At 39.9% G+C, this 24,947-nt stretch overlaps 1 protein-coding gene across 1 annotated transcript in view; it reads right to left on the reverse strand.

Annotated features, from left to right (window-relative positions):
* The window catches only part of si:dkey-43k4.5 (potassium voltage-gated channel subfamily S member 2), a 35,355-nt gene that overhangs the window by 8,940 nt on the left and 1,468 nt on the right, over window positions 1–24,947 (reverse strand). The window contains exons 2-5 of the mRNA XM_041783408.1: window positions 7,178–7,354; window positions 6,949–7,082; window positions 6,574–6,738; window positions 6,325–6,496 (exon numbers count right to left, since the gene is read on the reverse strand). Of these exons, the coding sequence (XP_041639342.1) occupies window positions 6,325–6,496; window positions 6,574–6,738; window positions 6,949–7,082; window positions 7,178–7,348 (642 nt within the window). The 5' untranslated portion in view covers window positions 7,349–7,354. The remainder of the gene's footprint in view (window positions 1–6,324; window positions 6,497–6,573; window positions 6,739–6,948; window positions 7,083–7,177; window positions 7,355–24,947) is intronic.

The following is a 24,947-nucleotide window of genomic DNA, read 5'->3' on the forward strand; positions in this document are numbered from 1 at the left end:
TTCACCTGTTTGGTTCTTCTGATGCTCAGAGAAACCGTGATTCTTTTTCGAAAAAAAAAAAAATGTTATTGCCCAAACTTTAAATGTAGAATAATAAGTGCTGCTAATCTATTAAAAAATAAATCAAGTGAATCACATCACTATGCTGTGATTAATCATGATTAATCACAGAATTTTTTTTATGGTTTAAGTATATTTTGATAATGTCTAGGTATGGGGATCATTAATTTTTATTGATATTGATACCCTTATCGATACTCCTTATTGATCTGAGTCCTTATCGATACCACTATCAATACTTTCTATAGTTTGGAGTAAGGACAAAATCAGGTCAAATATTTAAACTCCAAGGTATCACAGCTGAGCAGTGCTTGAGTTAAAAAGCTATGATTCAGCTATGATTTTAGCATCTTTGCTTACATTAGCAATATGAGCTATCATGGCTTGTTCTTGTGTTGGTTTTAGCATCTTTGCTAACATTAGCAACATAAGCTATCATGGCTTGATCTTGTGTTGGTTTTAGCATCTTTGCTAACATTAGCAACATAAGCTATCATGGCTTGATCTTGTGTTGGTTTTAGCATCTTTGCTAACATTAGCAACATAAGCTATCATGGCTTGATCTTGTGTTGGTTTTAGCATCTTTGCTAACATTAGCAACATGAGCTATCATGGCTTGATCTTGTGTTGGTTTTAGCATCTTTGCTAACATTAGCAACATAAGCTATCATGGCTTGATCTTGTGTTGGTTTTAGCATCTTTGCTAACATTAGCAACATAAGCTATCATGGCTTGATCTTGTGTTGGTTTTAGCATCTTTGCTAACATTAGCAACATAAGCTATCATGGCTTGATCTTGTGTTGGTTTTAGCATCTTTGCTAACATTAGCAACATGAGCTATCATGGCTTGATCTTGTGTTGGTTTTAGCATCTTTGCTAACATTAGCAACATGAGCTATCATGGCTTGATCTTGTGTTGGTTTTAGCGTCTTTGCTTACATTAGCAATATGAGCTATCATGGCTTGATCTTGTGTTGGTTTTAGCATCTTTGCTAACATTAGCAATATGAGCTATCATGGCTTGATCTTGTGTTGGTTTTAGCATCTTTGCTAACATTAGCAACATAAGCTATCATGGCTTGATCTTGTGTTGGTTTTAGCATCTTTGCTAACATTAGCAACATAAGCTATCATGGCTTGATCTTGTGTTGGTTTTAGCATCTTTGCTAACATTAGCAACATAAGCTATCATGGCTTGATCTTGTGTTGGTTTTAGCATCTTTGCTAACATTAGCAATATGAGCTATCATGGCTTGATCTTGTGTTGGTTTTAGCATCTTTGCTAACATTAGCAACATAAGCTATCATGGCTTGATCTTGTGTTGGTTTTAGCATCTTTGCTAACACTAGCAACATGAGCTATCATGGCTTGATCTTGTGTTGGTTTTAGCATCTTTGCTAACATTAGCAATATGAGCTATCATGGCTTGATCTTGTGTTGGTTTTAGCATCTTTGCTAACATTAGCAACATAAGCTATCATGGCTTGATCTTGTGTTGGTTTTAGCATCTTTGCTAACATTAGCAATATGAGCTATCATGGCTTGATCTTGTGTTGGTTTTAGCATCTTTGCTAACATTAGCAACATAAGCTATCATGGCTTGATCTTGTGTTGGTTTTAGCATCTTTGCTAACATTAGCAACATAAGCTATCATGGCTTGATCTTGTGTTGGTTTTAGCATCTTTGCTAACATTAGCAACATGAGCTATCATGGCTTGTTTTGTGTTGGTTTTAGCATCTTTGCTAACATTAGCAACATAAGCTATCATGGCTTGATCTTGTGTTGGTTTTAGCATCTTTGCTAACATTAGCAACATAAGCTATCATGGCTTGATCTTGTGTTGGTTTTAGCATCTTTGCTAACATTAGCAACATAAGCTATCATGGCTTGATCTTGTGTTGGTTTTAGCATCTTTGCTAACATTAGCAACATAAGCTATCATGGCTTGATCTTGTGTTGGTTTTAGCATCTTTGCTAACATTAGCAATATGAGCTATCATGGCTTGATCTTGTGTTGGTTTTAGCATCTTTGCTAACATTAGCAATATGAGCTATCATGGCTTGATCTTGTGTTGGTTTTAGCATCTTTGCTAACATTAGCAATATTAGCTATCATGGCTTGATCTTGTGTTGGTTTTAGCATCTTTGCTAACATTAGCAACATAAGCTATCATGGCTTGATCTTGTGTTGGTTTTAGCATCTTTGCTAACATTAGCAACATAAGCTATCATGGCTTGATCTTGTGTTGGTTTTAGCATCTTTGCTAAAATTAGCAACATAAGCTATCATGGCTTGATCTTGTGTTGGTTTTAGCATCTTTGCTAACATTAGCAACATAAGCTATCATGGCTTGATCTTGTGTTGGTTTTAGCATCTTTGCTAACATTAGCAACATAAGCTATCATGGCTTGATCTTGTGTTGGTTTTAGCATCTTTGCTAACATTAGCAACATAAGCTATCATGGCTTGATCTTGTGTTGGTTTTAGCATCTTTGCTAAAATTAGCAACATAAGCTATCATGGCTTGATCTTGTGTTGGTTTTAGCATCTTTGCTAACATTAGCAACATAAGCTATCATGGCTTGATCTTGTGTTGGTTTTAGCATCTTTGCTAACATTGGCAACATAAGCTATCATGGCTTGATCTTGTGTTGGTTTTAGCATCTTTGCTAACATTAGCAATATGAGCTTTCATGGCTTGATCTTGTGTTGGTTTTAGCATCTTTGCTAACATTAGCAATATTAGCTATCATGGCTTGATCCTGTGTTGTTTTTAGCGTCTTCGCTAACATTAGTAACATAAGCTATCATGGCCTGAGGCCTGTATGACGAAGCTGGATTTTCTCTTATTGAGATAACTTCAGGATTAACCCTGGATTTTCTGTACCACAGGGCTGGCTCACTTCTTACCAGGATAAATCACCGCGGTAACTTACTCTGAATGGCTAACCTGCTCCAGAGCAGGTTATGTTCTGGATAAGAGATCAGCGAGTATAAAAGCACCGCCTCCTGACCAATCAGTTCTCTTGGAAAATGGCCTGCCCATTCTTAGAAGATCCTGGTTGGTACACAGAAGGGCGCTTAGGAGAGAAAGAATATTTAGGGATAGATGCAATCCTTTCGATTTACCCGATGACATCCTATACGAAAGGTATAGATCAGTGATACTCAACCTGTGGCTCTGGAGCCACATGTGGCTCTTTTGTGATGATTTGTGGCTCTCTTATGTCTTAATTTCAAATATTATTCCCCCCGAAAACCATAAAAAAGAGAAACTTTGACTTCAGAAATTATCCATTGCACGTCACATTAATCTGTTTGTTTCCCACAACCAATTTTCCCCGTTTTTGCCACTTGTAATCTATTTTTACTGCTTTAAGCCCACTTTGGACACTTCTTTTTGCCACTTTCATCCTGTTGTTACCAATTTTTCACCAGTTTTTGCCTATTTCATCCTGCTTTTTGTAAATGTTTGCCCTTCATGGCGTTTTATTTTTTCACCCACTTTTCACTCATTTAAGCTGCATTTCCCCCATTTTTGCCACTTTTGCCCATTTCCCCCATTTTTTCTGTTGCTTTTTGCCTGTTTTTTGTCACTTTTTACTCTTTTTTTTGCTAGTTTTTGATCATTTTTGTCAACTTTGTCTCATTTTTTGGCCTTTTTCACCCATTTTTGTCACTTTTTACTCATTTTCCCATCTGTTTTTGCTGCCTTTTCCTATTTTAGTAACTTTTCACTAGCTTTGCCATTTTTTTGCCTCTTTTTGATCATTTTTGCCACATTCATTTCATGTCTCTGTCACTTCTCACCCACGGTTGCCACTGTTTGACCATTTTTGCCACCTTTAACTTATTTTAATTGCCACTTTACACCACTTAGATTGTGGCTCTTGCAAATGTATTGTTTTGTAGTAATTTTTGTAGAAAAAACTTTCACAGCCTCAACATTCAGGTAGTTCACATAATACAGAAACATTTGCAAAGCACAAACATTTCACATTCAGTTAGTTCATTATCAGTATGTCTTGTCTCAATTTCCATAATTTATATCATAATCATTTTAAATCATAATTAAACAGTCCACATATTCAAAGAGGCCCACACAACACTGTCACAGTTGAACTTTATTCAAGTCTTTTCAAATGCATATTGACTAATGTGAACCCCAGATGCTTCTGCAGATGACATGTGACCATTAATGATGGTCACCAGCCTTGTGGCTAGGTGGCCAGGGTCCGTTCATGACTCCCCGACCTTCAGGGAGTCTGCACTGTCACAGAAACATGAGCCGGGTATGACAACTGTACATTTAATATTTTAATCATGTTCATAAACTGTATTTTGTGGTACTACTCACAGTGAGGAATTAATATTACAACACAAAATTCACTGAGGAAGCTCAGCCCCAAACATCTGTGCTGTAATAAAGTAAAACTGAGTGATCAGAGTGCTGTCCGTTTATATTGTCCGATGAATTAATATTGTTTAATCTGACGAATTTACGCATTAACAGAGTCGGCAATTTTCTGACAGCATTCCTTCCTGGCTTTAGCTGCAGCGTCAGTGTTGCTTCTGGCCTGGATGATTGGTTTAAATTCCTTGTATTTTTTAAGAATGATTGTCTGTTCCTCCATTGAGAGTTATGCTGCTCTGCAGGGTTTCTCCATGTTTACGATTGGTCAGACGCTGCAAACATTTATGTGAGCGCACACTGATCCAGATTGGAAAATCCTGACTGCAATTGGCGAGTTGATAACCAGCTTCATCATACAGCTGATCTGGGTTGCGAATGTCTTGATAAGTCAATCCAGCTAATGGAGAAATATCCCAAGTTTGTTAATCCAGCTTCGTCGTACAGGCCTCTGATCTTGTGTTGTTGTTAGCATCTTCGCTAAGATAAACAACATTAGCTACCATAGCTTAATTCTGTGTTGTTGTTGTTAGCATCTTTGCAAACATTAGCAACATGAGCTATCATGGCTTGATCTTGTGTTGTCGTTGGCATCTTTGCTAACTTTAGCAAAATTAGATATCATGGCTTTATCCCATGTTGTTGTTGGAATCTTTGCTAACTTTAACGACATTAGCTTTCAATGCTTGATCTTGTGTTGCTGTTAGCATCTTCGCTAAGATTAAAAACAATAGCTACCATGGCTTGATTCTGTGTTGTTGTTGTTAGCATCTTTGCTAACATTAGCAACATTAACTATCATGGCTTAATCTTGTGTTGTTGTTAGCGTCTTTGCCAACTTTAGTGACATTAGCTACCATGGCTTGACACCGTGTTGTTGTTGTTAGCGTCTTTGCTAACATTTTTGACATTAGCTACCATGGCTTGATTCTGTGTTGTTTTTAGCATGTTTGCTAACATAAGCAACATTAGCTATCTTGGCTTGATCCCATGTTGTTGGAATCTTTGCTAACTTTAACAATATAAGCTACCATGGCTTGATTCTGTGTTGTTGTTGTTAGCATCTTTGCTAACATTAGCAACATTAACTATCATGGCTTAATCATGTGTTGTTGTTAGCATCTTTGCTAAAATTGGCAACAAAAGCTACCATGGATTGATCCTGTGTTGTTGTTAGCATGTTTGCTAACATTTGCAACATTAGCTATCACGGCTTGATCTTGTGTTGTTGTTAGCATGTTTGCTAACATTAGCAACATTAGCTATCTTGGCTTGATCTTGTGTTGTTGTTAGCATGTTTGCTAACATTAGCAACATTAGCTATCATGGCTTGATCCTGTGTTGTTGTTAGCATGTTTGCTAACATTAGCAAAGATGGGCTTTGCTTGAAGGTGGAACTTAAGACTCGTAATAATACATTTGTGCTTTTCCTTTCTGTGGTTCACTCATTTACAGGATTCCTGCGTTACTGAAAAAGTCAAATGCAGCAAACCTCCAGCAATCACCTGCTCTATTAGGACAGGTTTTCATGGCTTTAACAGATTTACTGACTTAGATAGAAGTATGAGCTGAAAGTGTGTTTGAAGGATCTCTGTTAGCTTAAACAGAGATGTGAATTTGAACTATTTTAGACATAAATTATCACCAATGATCAGGCATTAAGAGCGCTTTTATAACCTCCATCAGGCTGAGACATTCAGCTAAGTGCACGAACTAACTCTACATCTTAGACTCCAGCACATCCTTTCCTCTTAATGCTTCATTTCTGCCTTGTCAGCAGAAAATTTCCAGACTAATCCAATGAGTGAGCCGTTATGTTTGGCCTCACGTCCATCCCTCTTGACCAACCTGATACTCAGGGATGCTGTTGATGCACATGGTGGCGATGGATGTGAGCACCACCCCGATGGAAACCAGGCTGAAGAGCTTGCTGGGGATGGAGTAGCCAGGGTTCTCCAGAGTCAGCCACAGACACTTCCTGATGTTCCCGTACCGGACCTCCTGGAAGTGCTGCATGTCTCTGAGGGCGGGGCATGAATATGAGATTTACATCAGCAGAAAGAGGGAGATAAGGCCGACAATAATGCTGTAAGGTACCTGTTTAAGTCGGATATCTCGTCCACAGACATGTCGATGCTGCTCACATCACTCTCGTCGTCCCAGCTGCGATGGCGGCTGCTCTCCAGCTTACGGTCATGGTAACGGTAACTACAGCAAGTGTCCAGGAAGAACTCATTGATGCCCCAGTACTCGATCTCCTGGCTGTGGAAAACATGAGTCTTTGGTTTGAAGGTGGTCAGTATAAGAAAAGTTTCATGTTTATTAGCCAATATTTATTTTCATGGCGGTAATTCCTAACCAAAGTTATCTCTAAACAATTACAGGGCCACTTATATGACAGTAATCGGGGTTTATCAGTGAGATATGAATGAGGTACAGCAACAGAACAGCAGCTCCCAGAGACTCACAGACCTGAAGGAGAAGACGCAGAGCTCCTCCATGATGTGAAGTTTCCCCGTCTGGTAAAAATGGAGGACATAAGGAAACAGGCCGGGATTCCTGTCAAAATAAAACTCCTTCTGCTGCACGTCATAGTCATCGCAAACCTGCAGTAAGGGACGTCAGAGAGACTGAGACTGAGTTTCAGAAGACCAATGAAGACTTTCCAAGCTTCCCTCTCATGAATAAATGATCCACACACCTTCAGAATATCTTCCTCTGAGTCACAGGCCAGCAGTTTTCCCAGTCGGGTGTCAGGGAACTTTCTGAGCGTGCTCGAGCAGAGACTCCTCTTCAGACCCCCGACATTGACGTGGACCAGACCGTCATCAGAGTCCTGCTGGAGCCAGCTGGGCACGCTCTCCTTCACCATAGTTACCTAAAGGAGGAATACAACATTACACCTGAAACATTTAACAGAAGACACTGAGTATCATCAATAACGCCCAAAGATTCCAGCCGATAAATACCACTGGATCCTAAAGCCCAGCTCAGACCAAAGACTGGTGATGAGACGAGCTGACACTCGTTCTAAAAGCTGCAACAGGAGAAAATTCATTCCCACTGTGGCAACTTTCACCGTCACTCAGCTGAAAGTGATTTATTTCTGAAGTTACTGGGCAATAAATCTGTCCCTACAGCACATCAACAGTTTATTTCCTGCATCTTTATCATCTTGAAAAAGTGTACCATAAGACTGTATGACTTCTGCTCATCAGTAATTCACCATCTAGCCTACAGCAACAGTTCACAGCTCATACAGAGACCGTAGAAAATATTCCTCGTCTGTTATTGATTTTATAAATCAGTTATGGTCAATATAATTTGGCCTTTAAAAAGATACACAAAAAACTCTTTAATGTCAAAGTAAAAACAGATTTCTACAAAGTAATGTCAATTATGTAAAAATATGGGAGAGACTCTGCAGACAACAACTGTTCACCAGTCAGAGCTTTATGGGAAAGTGGCAAAGAGAAATCTGCTGTTGAAGAAAACTCAGATTCAGTCTAGAATAAAGTTCACCTAAAGGCATGTGGGAGACTCCATGGTCAAGAGGAAGAAAGTTCTTTGGTCTGATGAAACCAGAATGGAGCTTTTTGACCATCAAACAAGACGCCCAAGACTGACATCACCACAAAAACACCATCCCCAATGTGGAGCACGGTGGTGCCAGCATCATGCTGTGGGGCTGCTTCTCAGCTGCATCATGCTGTGGGGTTGCTTCTCAACAGCGTCATGCTGCGGGGATGCTTCTCAGCAGCATCATGCTGTGGGGTTGCTTCTCGGCAGCATCATGCTATGGGGATGCTTCTCGGCAGCATCATGCTGTGGGGATGCTTCTCGACAGCAACATGATGTGCGGATGCTTCTTGGCGGCATCATGCTGTAGGGTTGCTTCTCGGCAGCATCATGCTGTGGGGATGTTCCTTGGCAGCATCATGCTATGGGGATGCTTCTCGGCAGCATCATGCTGTAGGGTTGCTTCTCGGCAGCATCATGCTGTGCGGATGTTCCTTGGCAGCATCATGCTGTGCGGATGCTTCTTGACAGCATCATGCTGTGGGGATGCTTCTCGGCAGCATCATGCTGTGGGGATGTTCCTTGGCAGCATCATGCTGTGCGGATGCTTCTCAGCAGCATCATGCTGTGGGGTTGCTTCCCGGCAGCATCATGCTGTGGGGTTGCTTCTTGGCAGCATTATGCTGTGTGGATGTTCCTTGGCAGCATCATGCTGTAGGGTTGCTTCTCGGCAGCATCATGCTGTGGGGATGTTCCTTGGCAGCATCATGCTATGGGGATGCTTCTCGGCAGCATCATGCTGTGGGGATGTTCCTTGGCAGCATCATGCTATGGGGATGCTTCTCGGCAGCATCATGCTGTGGGGTTTCTTCTCGGCAGCATCATGCTGTGGGGATGTTCCTTGGCAGCATCATGCTGTGCGGATGCTTCTCGGCAGCATCATGCTGTGCGGATGCTTCTTGGCAGCATCATGCTGTGGGGATGTTCCTTGGCAGCATCATGCTGTGGGGATGCTTCTCGGCAGCATCATGCTGTGGGGATGCTTCTCGGCAGCATCATGCTGTGGGGATGCTTCTCGGCAGCACCGTGCTGTGGAATCTAACAGCCACAGCTGCATCACAACTGTTATTTGTTGAGCAGCATTTGTCGGTCCTTTAATTTTGCCTCACCTTTGTTTACCACAATTTTACTTCTTTTGTAATAAAGATCATCATTTGGTATTATTTTACTACTCTTTTCCCCAATAAGCCGGGTCGTAACAAGGTATATTTAGGAAATTCCTGGAAGACAATCTGATTCAGTCTGACAGAGAACCCATTTTGATGCTTTTTGCCTCTTCTTGACTCTCTTTAACAACTTTTCACTACTTTATTCGGCCATTTCTTCAACATTGTAGCCATTATCACCCTGTTTGGCCACTTTGTAAGCCCTTTTAAGTACTTTATCCTGCCATTTCTTCAACATTTTTGCAACACTTAAAATCCATTTTTTATACTTTGTGCCTCTTTTTGACAATTTTTTCCACTCTTAACCCCTTAGTCCTGCCATTTTCAACATTTTTGCCACTTCTATCCCTTTTTTGCAACATTTTTGCCCTTTCTTGCCACATTTACCCCCTTTCACTACTTTAGCTAACCATTTTTGCAAAACTTTTTCCACTTTTAATTTTTGATTCTTTTTGCCCCTTCTTGTCACTTTGTATCCCTCTTTTCGCTGCTTTATCCAGCCATTTTACAACATTTGTTCCACTCTTATCCAAAACTGGTCCCTTTGCCTCTTTTAACCCCTTTTTTTCACTATTGGGCCATTTTTCAACATTTATTCCACTTTTCTCTGTTTTCACTTCAACTTAAGTTTTTTTTTATTGGTTAAAAAAATTAGAACGACCATGATTGATTTATAAAATCACTGAAAGGGTAAAACATCCAGAGGGGTGAAATGTTTTTTTAGGCACTGTAGCATTAAACTGAGCCAACATTGTTTTTTTTTTTCCTCATTTTCCCCTAAAACTCTCTAAATCATGCGTACCCGTCTGTAGCTCCCTGTCCGCTCTCCTGAATGGGGCATGTTCACTGAAATCTCTGGAGGCTAATACCACTGCTGTTACAGAGCACCTTATCCAACCCACCTTTGAAATGACCTGAATGTTCCTTTAACTGAAGCAGAGCGCAGACAGAGCTGCAGCATACCCCTCTCCTCCACACACTCCAACATGTTTGCAGCTTTAATTTAATCAGAGTGACTGTACGACTCTCTGACAAAGACTTCTCATCCTTTCCAACAGATTTAGAGTATCTGACCTTGAACACTGCTGCGTTAGAGTTTTAAACCTTGTTTTCCTCTCTGTCATTATTTTTTGGTCTCATGCTGAATCAGCACTAAACTAAAACTCCATGGAGAGTTCCTGATCCAGATATTTGATGTATGTTTTTACAGTAATGAAGTCCTCCTGATGTGATCCACTCTGCTGGATGCACTTTACGAGCAGACGGACACTAATCTGATGTTCCAGACTTTAACGCCGCTGCTCTCTTGATTTTCTGCCAACACGCTTTTACTGGATTTGACTTCTTTGTAGACTGAATACTGAGAAAGTTTCTCCTTACACGCTGCACATTCAGATTTTACTGAGGTTTCTGCTCTAAAACACTTTCTCATCTTGTGAGTCTGATGAACTGTGATCATATTTGTAAAAATTTTCTGTGATCAAGTCAGAAAATAAAAACACACATGACTGCAGCCAAATCAGACCTGACTCCTACACACACTCACCAACCACACTGATTCAAACTCCCACACACTTTGACATAAAACCACTCCACAGATCATAAATAAAGTTTAAAATAAACCTAGTAAAGATGATGAGACATTTAAAGCATCAGAGGCAGTTTGTCATTCCTCTCCTTCACCTCCAGTGTTCCCACTGATGCCTAAAATACCAGATCAGTCCAGTACAGCATCAGGACCACAGCCAGAGACAGGATTCAGTCCAGTCCACTTGGCCAGATCTAATATTGCTTAGCAACAAGTGAGGCTGCACAGAAAGAAAATTATAACTGGAATCATTTTTTCACAATAGTTAGGGTTGTTATTTTTGATCAGAGTGATACCTCCTGTCCTCACCCAGAAATAGAAAAACTATCTGTTGATGTCTAGAATCAGCTCAAATATTTATTTCTGCTGTTTTTACAATAATTCTAGCTCATCTTCAATCTGATGGCAGCAATACATCTCAAAAAAGTCGGGACAGGGCCATGTTTACTATTGTTCAGCATCCACTCTTCTTTAACAAGAGTCTGTGAACATCAGCTGATGGGAGAGGAATGCTGTCCCATTCTTGTCTGATGTTGGATTCTAGCTCCTTAACTCCTGGGTCTTCTTTGCTGGATTTTTCCTTTTCTGGTGCTCCAAATGTTTTCTGTTGGTAAAGGTCTGGACTGCAAGCAGACCAGATCAGGACCTGGACTCTTCTCCCGTGAAGCCATGCTGTTGTGATGGATGTGGTATGTGGTTTAGCATGGTCTTGCTGAAATAGTCAAGGCCTTCCCTGACAGAGATGTTGTCTGCATGGGAGCATATGCTGCTCTAAAAGCTCTCTCTACTTTTCAGCATTGATAGTTCCTTTCCAGATGTCAGAGCTGCCCACGCCATAGGCACTAATGCAACCCCATACCATCAGAGATGCAGGCTGTAGAACTGAGCCAGGAGAACAAGCTGGACGCTCCCTCTCCTCTTTAGTCCACAGGACACGGCCTCTGTGGTTTCCTTTGACTACAGAACAGTTTTCCATGTTTCCTCAGTCCATGTTAAATGAGCTTTGGTCCAGAGAAGACGGCAGCGATTCTGGATCCTGTTCATATATGGCTTCTTCTCCTGTGAGGGAGATCAAACTGGGCACTCTCTGAGTGTAGAGCAATCAGAGCAGTGCCAGGTGTGTGTTGCTAATTGCCCCTGTGGCAAGCTCATTAAAGGATAAGAGCAGTGCAACAACGGCTTTGTTCACACTGCAGGCCTTAATGCTCAAACCTGATCTTTTCCCAGATCTGATTTTTTTTGTCTGCCTGTTCACGCAGCAGTCAACTTACAAAAGATCAGTGTCTGATTGAGAACCACATACCAAAGTGGCTTGAATCTGATTTGAAAAGTTCAGATTCAATGTGACTTGCACTGTTCACACAGGAAAAAAATCAGATACGAGATATATGTAAGCAAAAATCATCAGATTCAGGTCACTTTTAATTGCAGTGTGAATGTAGCCCTTGTGACCGTGACCCCATTTGGGGTAAATTAAGCCCTCAGAATGAATGGAGGTAAGTTCAAAAACATCAGTAACAACATGATTAACCCTTTGATGCGCAACATGGGTCAAAAGTGACCTGGATGAGTTTCTTTTATCTATATCTTTGAAAAACATTAATTTCATCATTCAGTCCTCCAGGTATTCCTCAATAACTTGTTTTTAATCATAAAACATCCTTATTTGATTTTCCACTTTCTTACTTTTTGAGTTAAACCACTTTTTTCATCACTACCCCTCTAATGCGCAACATGGGTCAAAAATGACCCATATCTATTTCCTGTGTTATTTCATGTAAATGGCAGAGTTTCTATGATATTTCTTTTTTTTTTAATTATCAGTAACTATTCCAATTATGCAGTAAATATCTTGTTTTTGAAATGTACAAATCATCATTTTTATTTTCCCTTCCTTACTTTATGAACAATCACGCCTTTTGTATTTCTAAATCAAGTTAACAAACATGAGTCAGAAATGACCCGCACACATAAAAGTACATTGTGGGATACTGTAATGTGTTTCAGACACTTCACAGCTCAACACAGCTGCCCTTGCACATCTGGTAGATGAAAGTATTTGTTTTGTTGTTGTTGTTGTTTACAATTATTACAACCTTACCTCTGAACAAAATAAAATGACAGTTCTGAAAGATTAGTGTAAATAATGTGATAATTTTAGGTTACCTTAGGAGAGAGAATACATTCCTTGTCAGAGAGTGACAGTTATAACTATTAGCTAGCTAGCTAGCTAACTGTTGATGTAGATAATCCATTTTATTTATGCTTTATTTTATTCTCTTATTTAGTTGATAACCTTTGTAGTTAGCATTGCTAGGCTGCTTAGAAAAGTAGCTAGCTAAGATATTTTAGCCAAACAGTGAGCTAATCCATAGTTAGCTCATCCTAATCTAGTTTCTAACATTTGCAGTTAGCTATCTACTTAGCTAAGTTTATTGCTAGACAGTTTAGAAAAGTACTGTAGTTAGCTAAATTATTTTAGCTGATTAGTGTGCTAATCTATCTTAGTCAAGTGGTTAGCTAAACTATTTCAGTCAAACAGTTAATCTATCATACTCATGCATTTAGCTAAGCTATTTTAGACAAGTCATCAAATAAAACTATATAGCAGAGTGTCCGCTAGACTCCCTCGGTCAGAATGACCGGCAGTCCTCAAGAATGCCGGCCATTTAGAACAACTACCAGACATTTGCTTTAACATTATTTTGCTGTATTAACAACAGCAAAACGCATAAATCTGATATTCTGTGATACATTGATACATACAAGTCTGCGCTAATTGGGGCTGAGGACACATTTTTATTTCCAGACCTGACCCAAAACTGAGACAGTAGAAACCAAGCCAACAGTAAACCTGAGTACGGTAATTATTACCCTGTTATTACAGACACATGCTTAGACCCTAGAACCGACTGCACAAAGTCTTTCTCTTATTTTTCTTTGTGTTGGTGGTTTAAAGTATCAAAATCAAGACTGCGCACTTTTCCTTACACACGCAGTCAGTTACACAATATATGCCCATGTTAAACTCATAAACAACAACAGTTAGCTTCACATTAGGAGCTGGGCAAAGAGCTTGTAATGCCACACATGAAGAGGCGCATGGAGGGCCCGCTGAAACTCCATAAGCATGTCATCGAGGCAATGGGAAGATGTGGGTTAAAAAAAGACAACACAGCCACCACTGCACAAAAAGACTGTGATCCTTTGTGAGGCATGCAAAAATGAGGATGGTAGTTTGTGCTTTACTTAAATGCTGTGTTTAGTTGAACACAGACAGAACACAATTCAGCAGTTTTCTGTTATAAAACAAAAGTACAGTTCAGTTCAGTTCAGTCGCTGCTTTATCTGTTATCTGTGTATGTGTGACAAAATTACAAATAAACACGTTGCAAATATTGATTCCAGAAGTGTTTGGCCCCACTTATTGCTAAAGAAATAATACAAGATCAAATCATTCAATTATAAATCACACATGGAAAGATGGGTCATTTTTGACTCATGTGTGTAAACTTGATGTTGTAATATAAAAACTGGTTCTTTTAGCATAAAGCATAAAGAGGAAAAAATAAATAAAATAATGATATGTGGTAATCAAAAAAAGCATATTGAAAGAATATTTGTAGCAATTTATCTATAAAATTACTTTATTTCAAAGATGGAACAAAGGTAAACTCAGCCAGCATTAAATATCCAGGGAAATGAATGCGGGTCATTTTTGACCCATGTTGCGCATTAGAGGGGGGGTACTTATGTTGCGCATCAAAGGGTTAAAAGTCATTTTGTTGAGTTTTTTGCCTTAAACATTAAAAAATAACATAATGTAAGGCATATTTTGTTACTCTTAAATGACAAGGAGTGTCAGAGAAAAGTTGTGGGTCTTTTAGCTGAAACTAGAGAGGAGATGTGGGCAAATGTTGGACTGGTGCTGTATTCTTAATGACTTATGCGACTGACCCTATGGCAAACATCAGGTGACATTTTTTATTTCCTGTAGGATTAGTTTTCTCTGCATCTCAAAAGTTTTAGTTCCTCTGTCATTTATTTACTAAGATTTATTAAGAATGGGAGTTTGCTGATTTGGGCTTTTGCCATTTTGTTTTTAATTTCCCCATCTCCCGATTTATCCTTGTGGATTTTAGTGGTTATCCCTCCAGGATAACTTTTAGTAACCCTTTAGTCTGTAATTGTGTCCCACAATCCCCAACCTGACAGATCCAGCTTTAACTGTCATTTGTGGATGCCATGGCCAACTGTGTTGACAGACAATGATTTCTAGAAGTGTTCCTGAGCCCATGCAGTGATTTCAGTACAGACTCATGCCTGTTTTTAATGTAGTGGCCCCTGAGGACCCCTGAGGGCCCACCAGCACCTTCAGCCTTGTCCCTCGGTAACAGTGATTCTCAGAATCTTTCGACGATAGTATGGACTGTAGGTGGAATATTGAAAGTCTTCACAGTTTTACATTAAGGAACATTTTTCTGAAATGTTTCCACAATTTTTTGGACACAGTTTTCTCCAGTTGGTCAACCTCTGCCCACCTCTAAATCTGAAAGACTTAGCCTCTCTAAAATGCGCTTGTTATACCCAGACATGTGACTGACCTGTTACCAATTAAACTAAGTAGCAGCAAAATTGTCCTCCAGCTGTTGTCCATTAGTACCACTTACTTTTCCAGCCTTTTGTTGCCCTGAGTTTACAGGAAATCTGCTTTGATTGGATCAAATCTTCAGGTTGAGTTTTTAAAGTGAGAATAAAAGTTCTCTTAAACAGGATTAGATAGCATAAATCTGCTTTCTTTAGTTTCAGATTCAACCTTAATGGAGAACAATCAAGGATAAATGACCTATATCACTGATTCAAATGGAGAATATCTCAACCAGTTTTACACATTTGTCAGTAACATCATCCTAGAGTCTTTGCATCTGGGATCAAACACACCAACCCTGCTCAGAAGTTTAGTTTAAACCCTGACAAAGGTTTGATCTAATCCAGTGTCTTTAATATGATAATCATGATAATCAGCACACAGCTTCATGTGTCTTTGTGATCTGATCAGATTCTTCTGGCTCTCTTTAACACGTCAGAACGCCTCGGTCCAGGATAATGGATCAGTGAGAGCCTGGCTCAGGTACTGTAATGGTCTCTGATTACAGAGAGAAGGAAATGGCCTGAGGAGGCTCAGAGAGGTGTTCACTAATGTGGAGTTAACATGTTTAAAGCTGAGAGACTTCATCCCTCTCTCATCCTGATCTGATTTGATCTGGTTTTCCTCTGCTCATCTCTGATTTATGGAAGCGTGAAGAAGAAGAGCTCTGTCTACGGAGGTGGAGAGAATGTGGGAAGCATGTTAGCATCCCTCACACCGAGGTGGAGAGTTACTAAATCAGTTTAAAGTAAAAAAGAGATACTCGCTCCTTTAGACCTCTATATTCTACATACTCATCACTGAGGAGAGTCTGAAGCCCGTGGTGACTTTTACACTCAGGGAAAGAAGAGGGGCTGGTCTGTGGTACAACAGGGGTGTCAAAGTCAAGGCCCGGGGCCAAATCCAGCCCATGGAACAGTTACACCCGGCCCACCGGATCCTATCATATTTATTATAACTGGCCCACTGGTTATGGTCTGCAGATTTCCTCCAGTTTAAAAATCTAAACTTAACCTTGATGATCTAAAATATCCTTGTTAAGTCATAAAAATGAGAAAAGTAAAAGCTGAAATAACTAGACTCAAAGTCAGGAACGTGGGAAAATACATTTATGTTTCCATTTTATATTCTTTATTTGGCGTTTCACAGTTATGCTGCAAAGTCATGGTTATGTTCACCTTTTCAATGCACAATTTTAACTTTTTATCTTAAGATCATCAGTTTTATTTTTTAAACAATATTTTGACCTTTCAAACTCATGATTATGAATTTGTCTCACGTTTTGACCAGCTCAGCTCCTTACTTTGACTTTTATCTCATAATTTGACCTTTTAGACCCTCAATTTTAAATTTTAAGTAAGATTTTGACCTTTAAAATTGAAAATTTAAATTTTGTTGTCACGCTTTGACCTTTGAAACCGATGATTTTGAATTCATCTCATATTCTGACTCTTAAGAATCATGACTTCAACTTTCTATGCCTTTTAAAAACATTATTTTGACTTTAAATGCCATGTTTTGAACCTTTTGAGCTAATAAGTTTGAATTTTTATCTCAGATTTCCAGCCTTTAAACTCTAAATCCTTTATTATCAGTGCTAAGGTGTTTTCCCCCATAATTCACTGCTGGTGAAAATGAGGTTGACAGTTTATGGTTAAATGTTGACCCCGCTCGGCCCTCAGGTTGGACCCAAATTCAGAATTTGGCCCCTGCTGTGATTGAGTTTGACATCCCTGTTATAAGCATGACCTTGACCTTTGACCACCAAAATCAAGTCATCCTCGAGTCAAAGTGGACATTTGTAACCTTGCAAAGCAGATGGATTCGCCTGTTTGCTTGTTTCTCACTGGTGAATCCATCTTGCAAAGGGCAGTACTTTTGGATGTGGCGGAGTCGTGTTGTAAGCAAGCAGGGACAAGAGGCCGGTGCAATTATAGCAGAAGAGCTTTTGCTGCGAACTTGACGACATTTCTTTGTTAAAAGAAGAACAAAGAACAGCAGTGAATTGTTTTCTTATCAAAAATGACAAAAGTCGTGTACTGACATGTCTACAGTCACCATGGTTTGCGTTATTCCTCAGTAGCTGCACATGCACCTCGGTAGCGGCTACGTCACATGTTTTGTTGCTCTGATTGGCCCGTAAAGACGTGACAGATAGAACGATCATCCAGTCACACTCCAGGTTTTTTTTCAAATCCTCTGCCCTTTCCCAAAAGCTTAACCCTTTAAAACCTGAAAACACAAATAATAGCCAGAAAATTCTCATTATTTGGCACTGAAATGTTTATTTCAATTTCTACTGAAATCCCAAAAAATCCAAATTTCCATGAAATTCAACATATATTTATTTTTGGTATCTCATTTAATACATTAGATGTTTTTGGTAAATGATAATCCACTTAAGAGCATTTTTTATCATTTCTCAGATTATATTCATAATTTTGTTTTTTTTTTGTAATTTATTAATCATATTGATTAGATAGAGGTGTCATAAAAGTATGTATCAAATATGATACAACAGGCTTTAAGAAGTTAATATTGAAGGTTTTCCAGGTGGATGTGTGAAACAAATCTTATGATCAGGAGGACACAGGTCTTCTTCAGGTCTTCCTGACTACGGTCTCATTGGTGTAGGTACTGAGATCTTATTAACAGGAGGACACAGGTCTTCTTCAGGTCTCCTGACTACGGTCTCATTGGTGTAGGTACTGAGATCTTATTAACAGGAGGACACAGGTCTTCTTCAGGTCTCCTGACTACGGTCTCATTGGTGTAGGTACTGAGATCTTATTAACAGGAGGACACAGGTCTTCTTCAGGTCTCCTGACTACGGTCTCATTGGTGTAGGTACTGAGATCTTATTAACAGGAGGACACAGGTCTTCTTCAGGTCTTCCTGACTTTGGTCTCATTGGTGTAGGTACTGAGATCTAATGATCAGGAGGACACAGGTCTTCTTCAGGTCTTCCTGACTACGGTCTCATTGGTGTAGGTACTGAGATCTTATAATCAGGAGGACACAGGTCTTCTTCAGGTCTTCCTGACTACGGTCTCACTGGTGTAGGTACTGAGATCTAATGATCAGGAGGACACAGGTCTTCTTCAGGTCTTCCTAACTACAGTCTCATTGGTGTAGGTACTGAGATCTAATGATCAGGAGGACACAGGTCTTCTTCAGGTCTTCCTGACTACGGTCTCATTGGTGTAGGTACTGAGATCTTATGATCAGGAGGACACAGGTCTTCTTCAGGTCTTCCTGACTACGGTCTCATTGGTGTAGGTACTGAGATCTTATAATCAGGAGGACACAGGTCTTCTTCAGGTCTTCCTGACTACGGTCTCACTGGTGTAGGTACTGAGATCTAATGATCAGGAGGACACAGGTCTTCTTCAGGTCTCCTGACTTTGGTCTCATTGGTGTAGGTACTGAGATCTAATGATCAGGAGGACACAGGTCTTCTTCAGGTCTTCCTGACTACGGTCTCATTGGTGTAGGTACTGAGATCTAATGATCAGGAGGACACAGGTCTTCTTCAGGTCTTCCTGACTACGGTCTCACTGGTGTAGGTACTGAGATCTTATGATCAGGAGGACACAGGTCTTCTTCAGGTCTCCTGACTACGGTCTCAATGGTGTAGGTACTGAGATCTAATGATCAGGAGGACACAGGTCTTCTTCAGGTCTCCTGACTTTGGTCTCAATGGTGTAGGTACTGAGATCTAATGATCAGGAGGACACAGGTCTTCTTCAGGTCTCCTGACTTTGGTCTCATTGGTGTAGGTACTGAGATCTTATGATCAGGAGGACACAGGTCTTCTTCAGGTCTTCCTGTCTACGGTCTCATTGGTGTAGGTACTGAGATCTTATGATCAGGAGGACACAGGTCTTCTTCAGGTCCTCCTGACTACGGTCACATTGGTGTAGGTACTGAGATCTAATGATCAGGAGGACACAGGTCTTCTTCAGGTCTTCCTGACTACGGTCTCATTGGTGTAGGTACTGAGATCTAATGATCAGGAGGACACAGGTCTTCTTCAGGTCCTCCTGACTACGGTCACATTGGTGTAGGTACTGAGATCTAATGAGCAGGAGGACACAGGTCTTCTTCAGGTCTTCCTGACTACGGTCTCATTGGTGTAGGTACTGAGATCTAATGAGCAGGAGGACACAGGTCTTCTTCAGGTCTTCCTGACTACGGTCTCATTGGTGTAGGTACTGAGATCTTATGATCAGGAGGACACAGGTCTTCTTCAGGTCTCCTGACGATGGTCTCACTAGTTCCTGGGACTAAAGCTTGATGCAGAGTTCAGCGGCTCTGTGGAGGAACATGAAGAGTGTTTTCCACAGTAATCTGAAGTGCAGTCATCACTCTGGTCAGTCATTCAGGCTTATTTGAGGTGACAGCCACCAGAAAATCTCAGAGCTGTTCCATAAAAGTTAAAACGCCTCAATAAAAGCGATTCGGATGTAAAGACTGCAGGTTCCAAACACCTTCAATAAAGCAGCTTCACAAATATTTAATGAGCATGAATATATTCATAGAGTGTGTAGGCCATAAGGACAGGAAATAAACAGAGCTGCTCAGAGGACTAGACCTCTGTTCCCCTCTGGTCCTGGTCTCTGCTGTGGTCTTAGATCCTCCTAAAGAACAGAAGGGGTCACGTTCAAGTCTCTCTCCTGTTCCTGTAGTTTAAGTAAATGGGGTGCGTTTTGTTTTTTTCACAATCATTTAAGTTCATTGACAGTATTTTCAGTTATGCATCTCTAACACTGGTTTTGTCGTTTCTCTTTCCCATTACAAAGCCATAGACATGACTTTTGTTACATTTAAAAGAAATCCTCGTGCTATATTAGCATGCTAATCTCTGTTTTAGAGCTAGCATTAAATACACACAAAGAAAGGATGACATTTTATTTTCTTCTTATTTGTACATTTAAAGGAAATATGAGCTGTTTGTAAATGATGACCTCTAATTAACCTGGATATTTCCTGATTTCACTTTCGTCCATGGAGCTAACTCTGCTCCCCTGTCACATGACTACAGCGGTGCTTTCAAGAACACTGACCCTAAAAGAAAACTCCAAATCTCTAAAGTTACACAGTGTGGTGGAGACAACACTGACCTTTAGGGACAGGTGTTCTAATTATTGTTGTAATTAATTTTTCCAGTTGATGCTCCTGATGATGAAATTTGTGTGGATGCTGCATCGTAGCTCATCTTTGAGCTAACATCCATGTGTTTAAAAACACCTCAACCAACGAAGCCCAGACAGGCGTGACCCATTTTTATATTTGGACAGATTCGTGGTTATTTTTGTCCTGACTGATGTCTTTGATAAAAGCTCGGACTGACAGCTCTGCCGTCATTTCTTTATCTTTAGACAACAACAAGGTTCTCTTGGATTTAGATGAGTTATTTAAAAGCACTGTGAGGTAAAAATGTCTGTTTAGTTCTTCATCAGAGTAAACCCCAGGTCCAAAAACGCTGGGAATGTGAATAGAAGCAAAACACACTGATTGTTATTCCTGCTCAACCTTTATCTGATCAATCTCAGCGCACAGATATTCAACCTTTAAACAGCTCAACTTTTAACAGCTCTGAATTTGATGGTTGCAACACGTTCAATAAAAGTTAGGACAGGGGCATGAAGCATGAAAGATGCTCCAGGTGTTTTTGGAGCATTCCACAGGTAAGGAGGTGACAGGATTATGATCAGGTATAAAACCTCTGGAAGGATCAGTCAGATGGTCTGAGGTTCTCTCTTTGTCAAAGACTGTGAGGGAAAATAGTCCACCTGTACAGAAACGCCAAACTGCATCAATATCTGCTTGTGAGCACCTGACCAATCAGAGTTACGCTAGAAGGTCTCTGACCCCCCCCAATCAACATCAATAAAATATGGAAGGGAAAACTAAAGCGACGATTTATTGAATATGTTAGTATTCTGTCTAATTTCCTCGCTGAAAATGTAAAAATCAGTTTTGTGATTTCTCTCTGGTCTGGGTTTGTTTCGTATAAATAAAGTTGGTTATTCTTTCACAACTGAGGGATTAAACATCTCTCTGGCTATAGACACATAATCTAGCCTCTCATTCATGCTCTTTTTTTCTCATCGATTCTTCACAGATAAAATCCCTCAAACTCACTCTGAGTAAAGATGAATAAAGAGGAAAGTAAAGCAGGTGATAATCCTGCAGCACCTGCAGTCTAACTATTATGACTGATAACAGGTTAACAGGAAGAAGAGCAATGCTAGTTATCATTTATCATGCATTAAAGCCACAGACTGTCCTGTAAATATAAGTGGAGTATCAGCGGGACAGTGTGTCTCCGTGTGTCTATAATTACATGAAGAACCCTGCCGAGCTCTCAGAGGAGCGACCTCGCTGCACACACACAAAGATGATCTATAATTCAACACACGAAGCTGCTGCTTCAATCTCAGCACAGAAAACACACACACACCTCAACTACAATCTCGCTACATACGGTGGCCCTGAAGGTCAGATGGAGACTTGTGTCATCATCAGTAAAACTTCATTAAATGTACAGATATTTCATAGATCAGTGTTTTATTTACTTTACTCTGCTTGTATCTTAGAAAAGCTGACCCACCCTAAGTCACACATAAAAAAGTTAAGATGATGGTCAGTCTACACTGATTTAAACCGGTCGTTCTCAGCTGGACCCACCAATATCTTGGATGACAAATCGATACCCAAATTTCCAAAAATGTTCAACAATGCACATTTAGTTAATAAAAATGTTGCACTTAAGATCTTTGATGGCACATAATTTATGACAGGAAAAAAAACTAACATGTTTGACACCCCCCTTTTCCCATGATATCGTGTAAGTTTTAGCCAATGTTCCAGAGATCTTGAGAAATGATTTCATTTTTTATTAACATGGTAAAGCAGCTCTTATATTGAAGAGAAGGAGGAAAAAGAGTCGAAACATTGATAAAACATTTAAATTTACCCATAATCACAATAAAACGGACTTAAAGAAATGGCATGGTGGCAAAAGTCTATGAAGAACATGCACATTCGCAACCCTCCGAAAACTGCTCCGTGACCCACTTTTGGGTCTCGACCCACCAGTTAAGAACCACTGATTTAAACAGTTTCATACAAAAAAAAAAAAAACCCACCAGAATATAGCTCAGAACATGCTTTTCTTAAAAACACCTCTGTATCAGACATTGGTGTTTTATTAGGATTTAGCTGACATCCCTGAGATCAGTGTGTCCCCCCCGTGGGGTCCCAGAGTCGAGTGTAGCAGCTGCAGATTTTTTATATCTATATCTATATATACACTTTAGTCTTTTTTAGTCTCCTTTATGAAAATTAAACATACTTTTTTTTTTAAGTTTTGTGATCAAAGATCAATTCTTAGTCAGGCCGTCAACATTAATCACACTATTGTCATTAATTAATCACATTAACCTCATGCTCTATTGTCCCTTTCAGCACTGTCTGCCCTCTGTCCCCCTGCAGTCACAGTAATATAATAATAAATAGGGATGCATCATGTTAGCAGCATGAAACCAGAATCAGCAGATGATAATATTCCTGCGGAGATTTATAACCAATGTTTAAAAATATGGCTGTACCAGCGCTACAGTCAGGCTGTAGGAACAAGTGTGTTTATGGCGTTTTAGCGTTAATCCCATTTCTACTTCTTACCCTTTATATTAGTCCTCCCCTTGGATTTGCACGTTCACGTCAGGTGAAGGGGAAAAGAAAATAGTTGTGTTTCCTCATATATTCAATCTTTAGCTTCTAGAGATGGGAGTTTCTTCTATTTTATATCATAGTCTTGGTGAAAACTCGATTCTGATTGGCTCTGGAAATGCCATTGGTGTCCATTAAGTTCTGATATATGGACACCGTTCCAACTTCACAAGTAGCTCCGGTCAAAAAAATCATTACACTGTTCCAAATTAATGCGCAGCAGCCGTTAGCCGATACTCCGTTAGGAGTAACCATAGCAACCTGAGACAGTCATATTTTCTGAGCAGGAGTACAGCGCCGCCAGCCTAAGGAGCCTGCAGACCGGCATCCACGTCAATTCAGTGACATAAATAAAATGACAGACTCCAGGTTAAAGACCAGTAACGTAAGACGCTCTTATCTTCTGTATCTGATGTACGTCTTGTTTCCAGGCTCACCTTAACTCTGAGAGGTGAGTGTCACAAAAACCTCACTTTCCTCCTGTTCTAACTGCTATAAACTATTGTCAGAAAATTCAAATAACACAAACAAAAGAAAAGAAGCCATTATCTCTTTGTAGAGCCAAAGGAAACACTTCTGATAAACCGGCATGATAATATCTGATAAATATTGACGTGTCTGATAGAGAATCAGCACCTGCAGGACGTGGACAGCTCTGTTTCACATCTGTGACCTCGTAGTGCAGAAGGAGGAATTATTGTGTTTATTCAAACAGCTGGTCTGCTACAACTAAGCTTTCTATCAGATGACTGTTCATGTTAACGTACAGGTTTATAGTCTGACCACAGATGACTCTCAGTCTCACTCGTCTTCATGTCTTTTCATTGATAAATCCGTTCAGAAAGTGCGCTGAGCGGACTAGTTTTTTTTTTTTGTTCTGTTGTGACTTCATATCTATGGCCCGTCCTATTTACTGGAGTACTGAATAACGTTTACATTCCCTAAGAATGTTATGGGATTAGAATGACTATTCCAGTTATTAGTCAAGCCCCCAGGCATTGCTAAGAGACAGAAATTGTTGTTTTAATAAAACTTTCTATTTTGATCACAAAACGTATGAAATTATAAATCAGTAGTTTTATTAACTATTTCCATTGGTAAGTGACCATGGTATAGGCAGGTTAATGCCCTTTGAGTGTCCAGTTATCAGTGATTAATGGACTTCGCAGAGGCAACCATCCTCCGCTGGCGTCAGGCCTCCACGTCGTCGATTAATCCCTGATAATTGGACACCTCATTGGTCATTAACCCTTATTTAATGTACACATGTAATCCAGGGCTGTTAACTGTATAAATATGTGGAGAAGATCAACACGGAGAGCCTTAGTATGAACGAGACAGTGGAAGCATCATTGTCACCGCCTATGATGCAGCTGTTTATCAATGAAGTGGCGTCTCGCTTTCACGCCTATCACTTACCACTCTGTCCAGAGGGGATGGGGTAGAGGAAGGGCAAGGGTTAAGAAATGGGATTGGTCCTTACTCTGAACCAGCAGACCCCCATCAGTTAGTCTTTTATTCTGTCATCATCACTCACACTTTAAAGTCTGTTTGAAGAACTGAAACGTGTTAACTTAATCCTCAAACTTTAAATGGAGTATTTAAAGGACTGAAAATCTAAACTTTATTTAAACATCAGTAAAGACTCAACAGTCACTGCTCTACGGTGTTAATTATGTCGACTTAAACTATTCCTCAACAGCCTTTTTTTTCTGGGACAAAAACTAGACTAAGACTAACAAAAATAGATCTG

Source organism: Cheilinus undulatus, linkage group 3 (genome assembly GCF_018320785.1).
Source record: "Cheilinus undulatus linkage group 3, ASM1832078v1, whole genome shotgun sequence".
NCBI classification, from domain to species: Eukaryota; Metazoa; Chordata; class Actinopteri; order Labriformes; family Labridae; genus Cheilinus; species Cheilinus undulatus.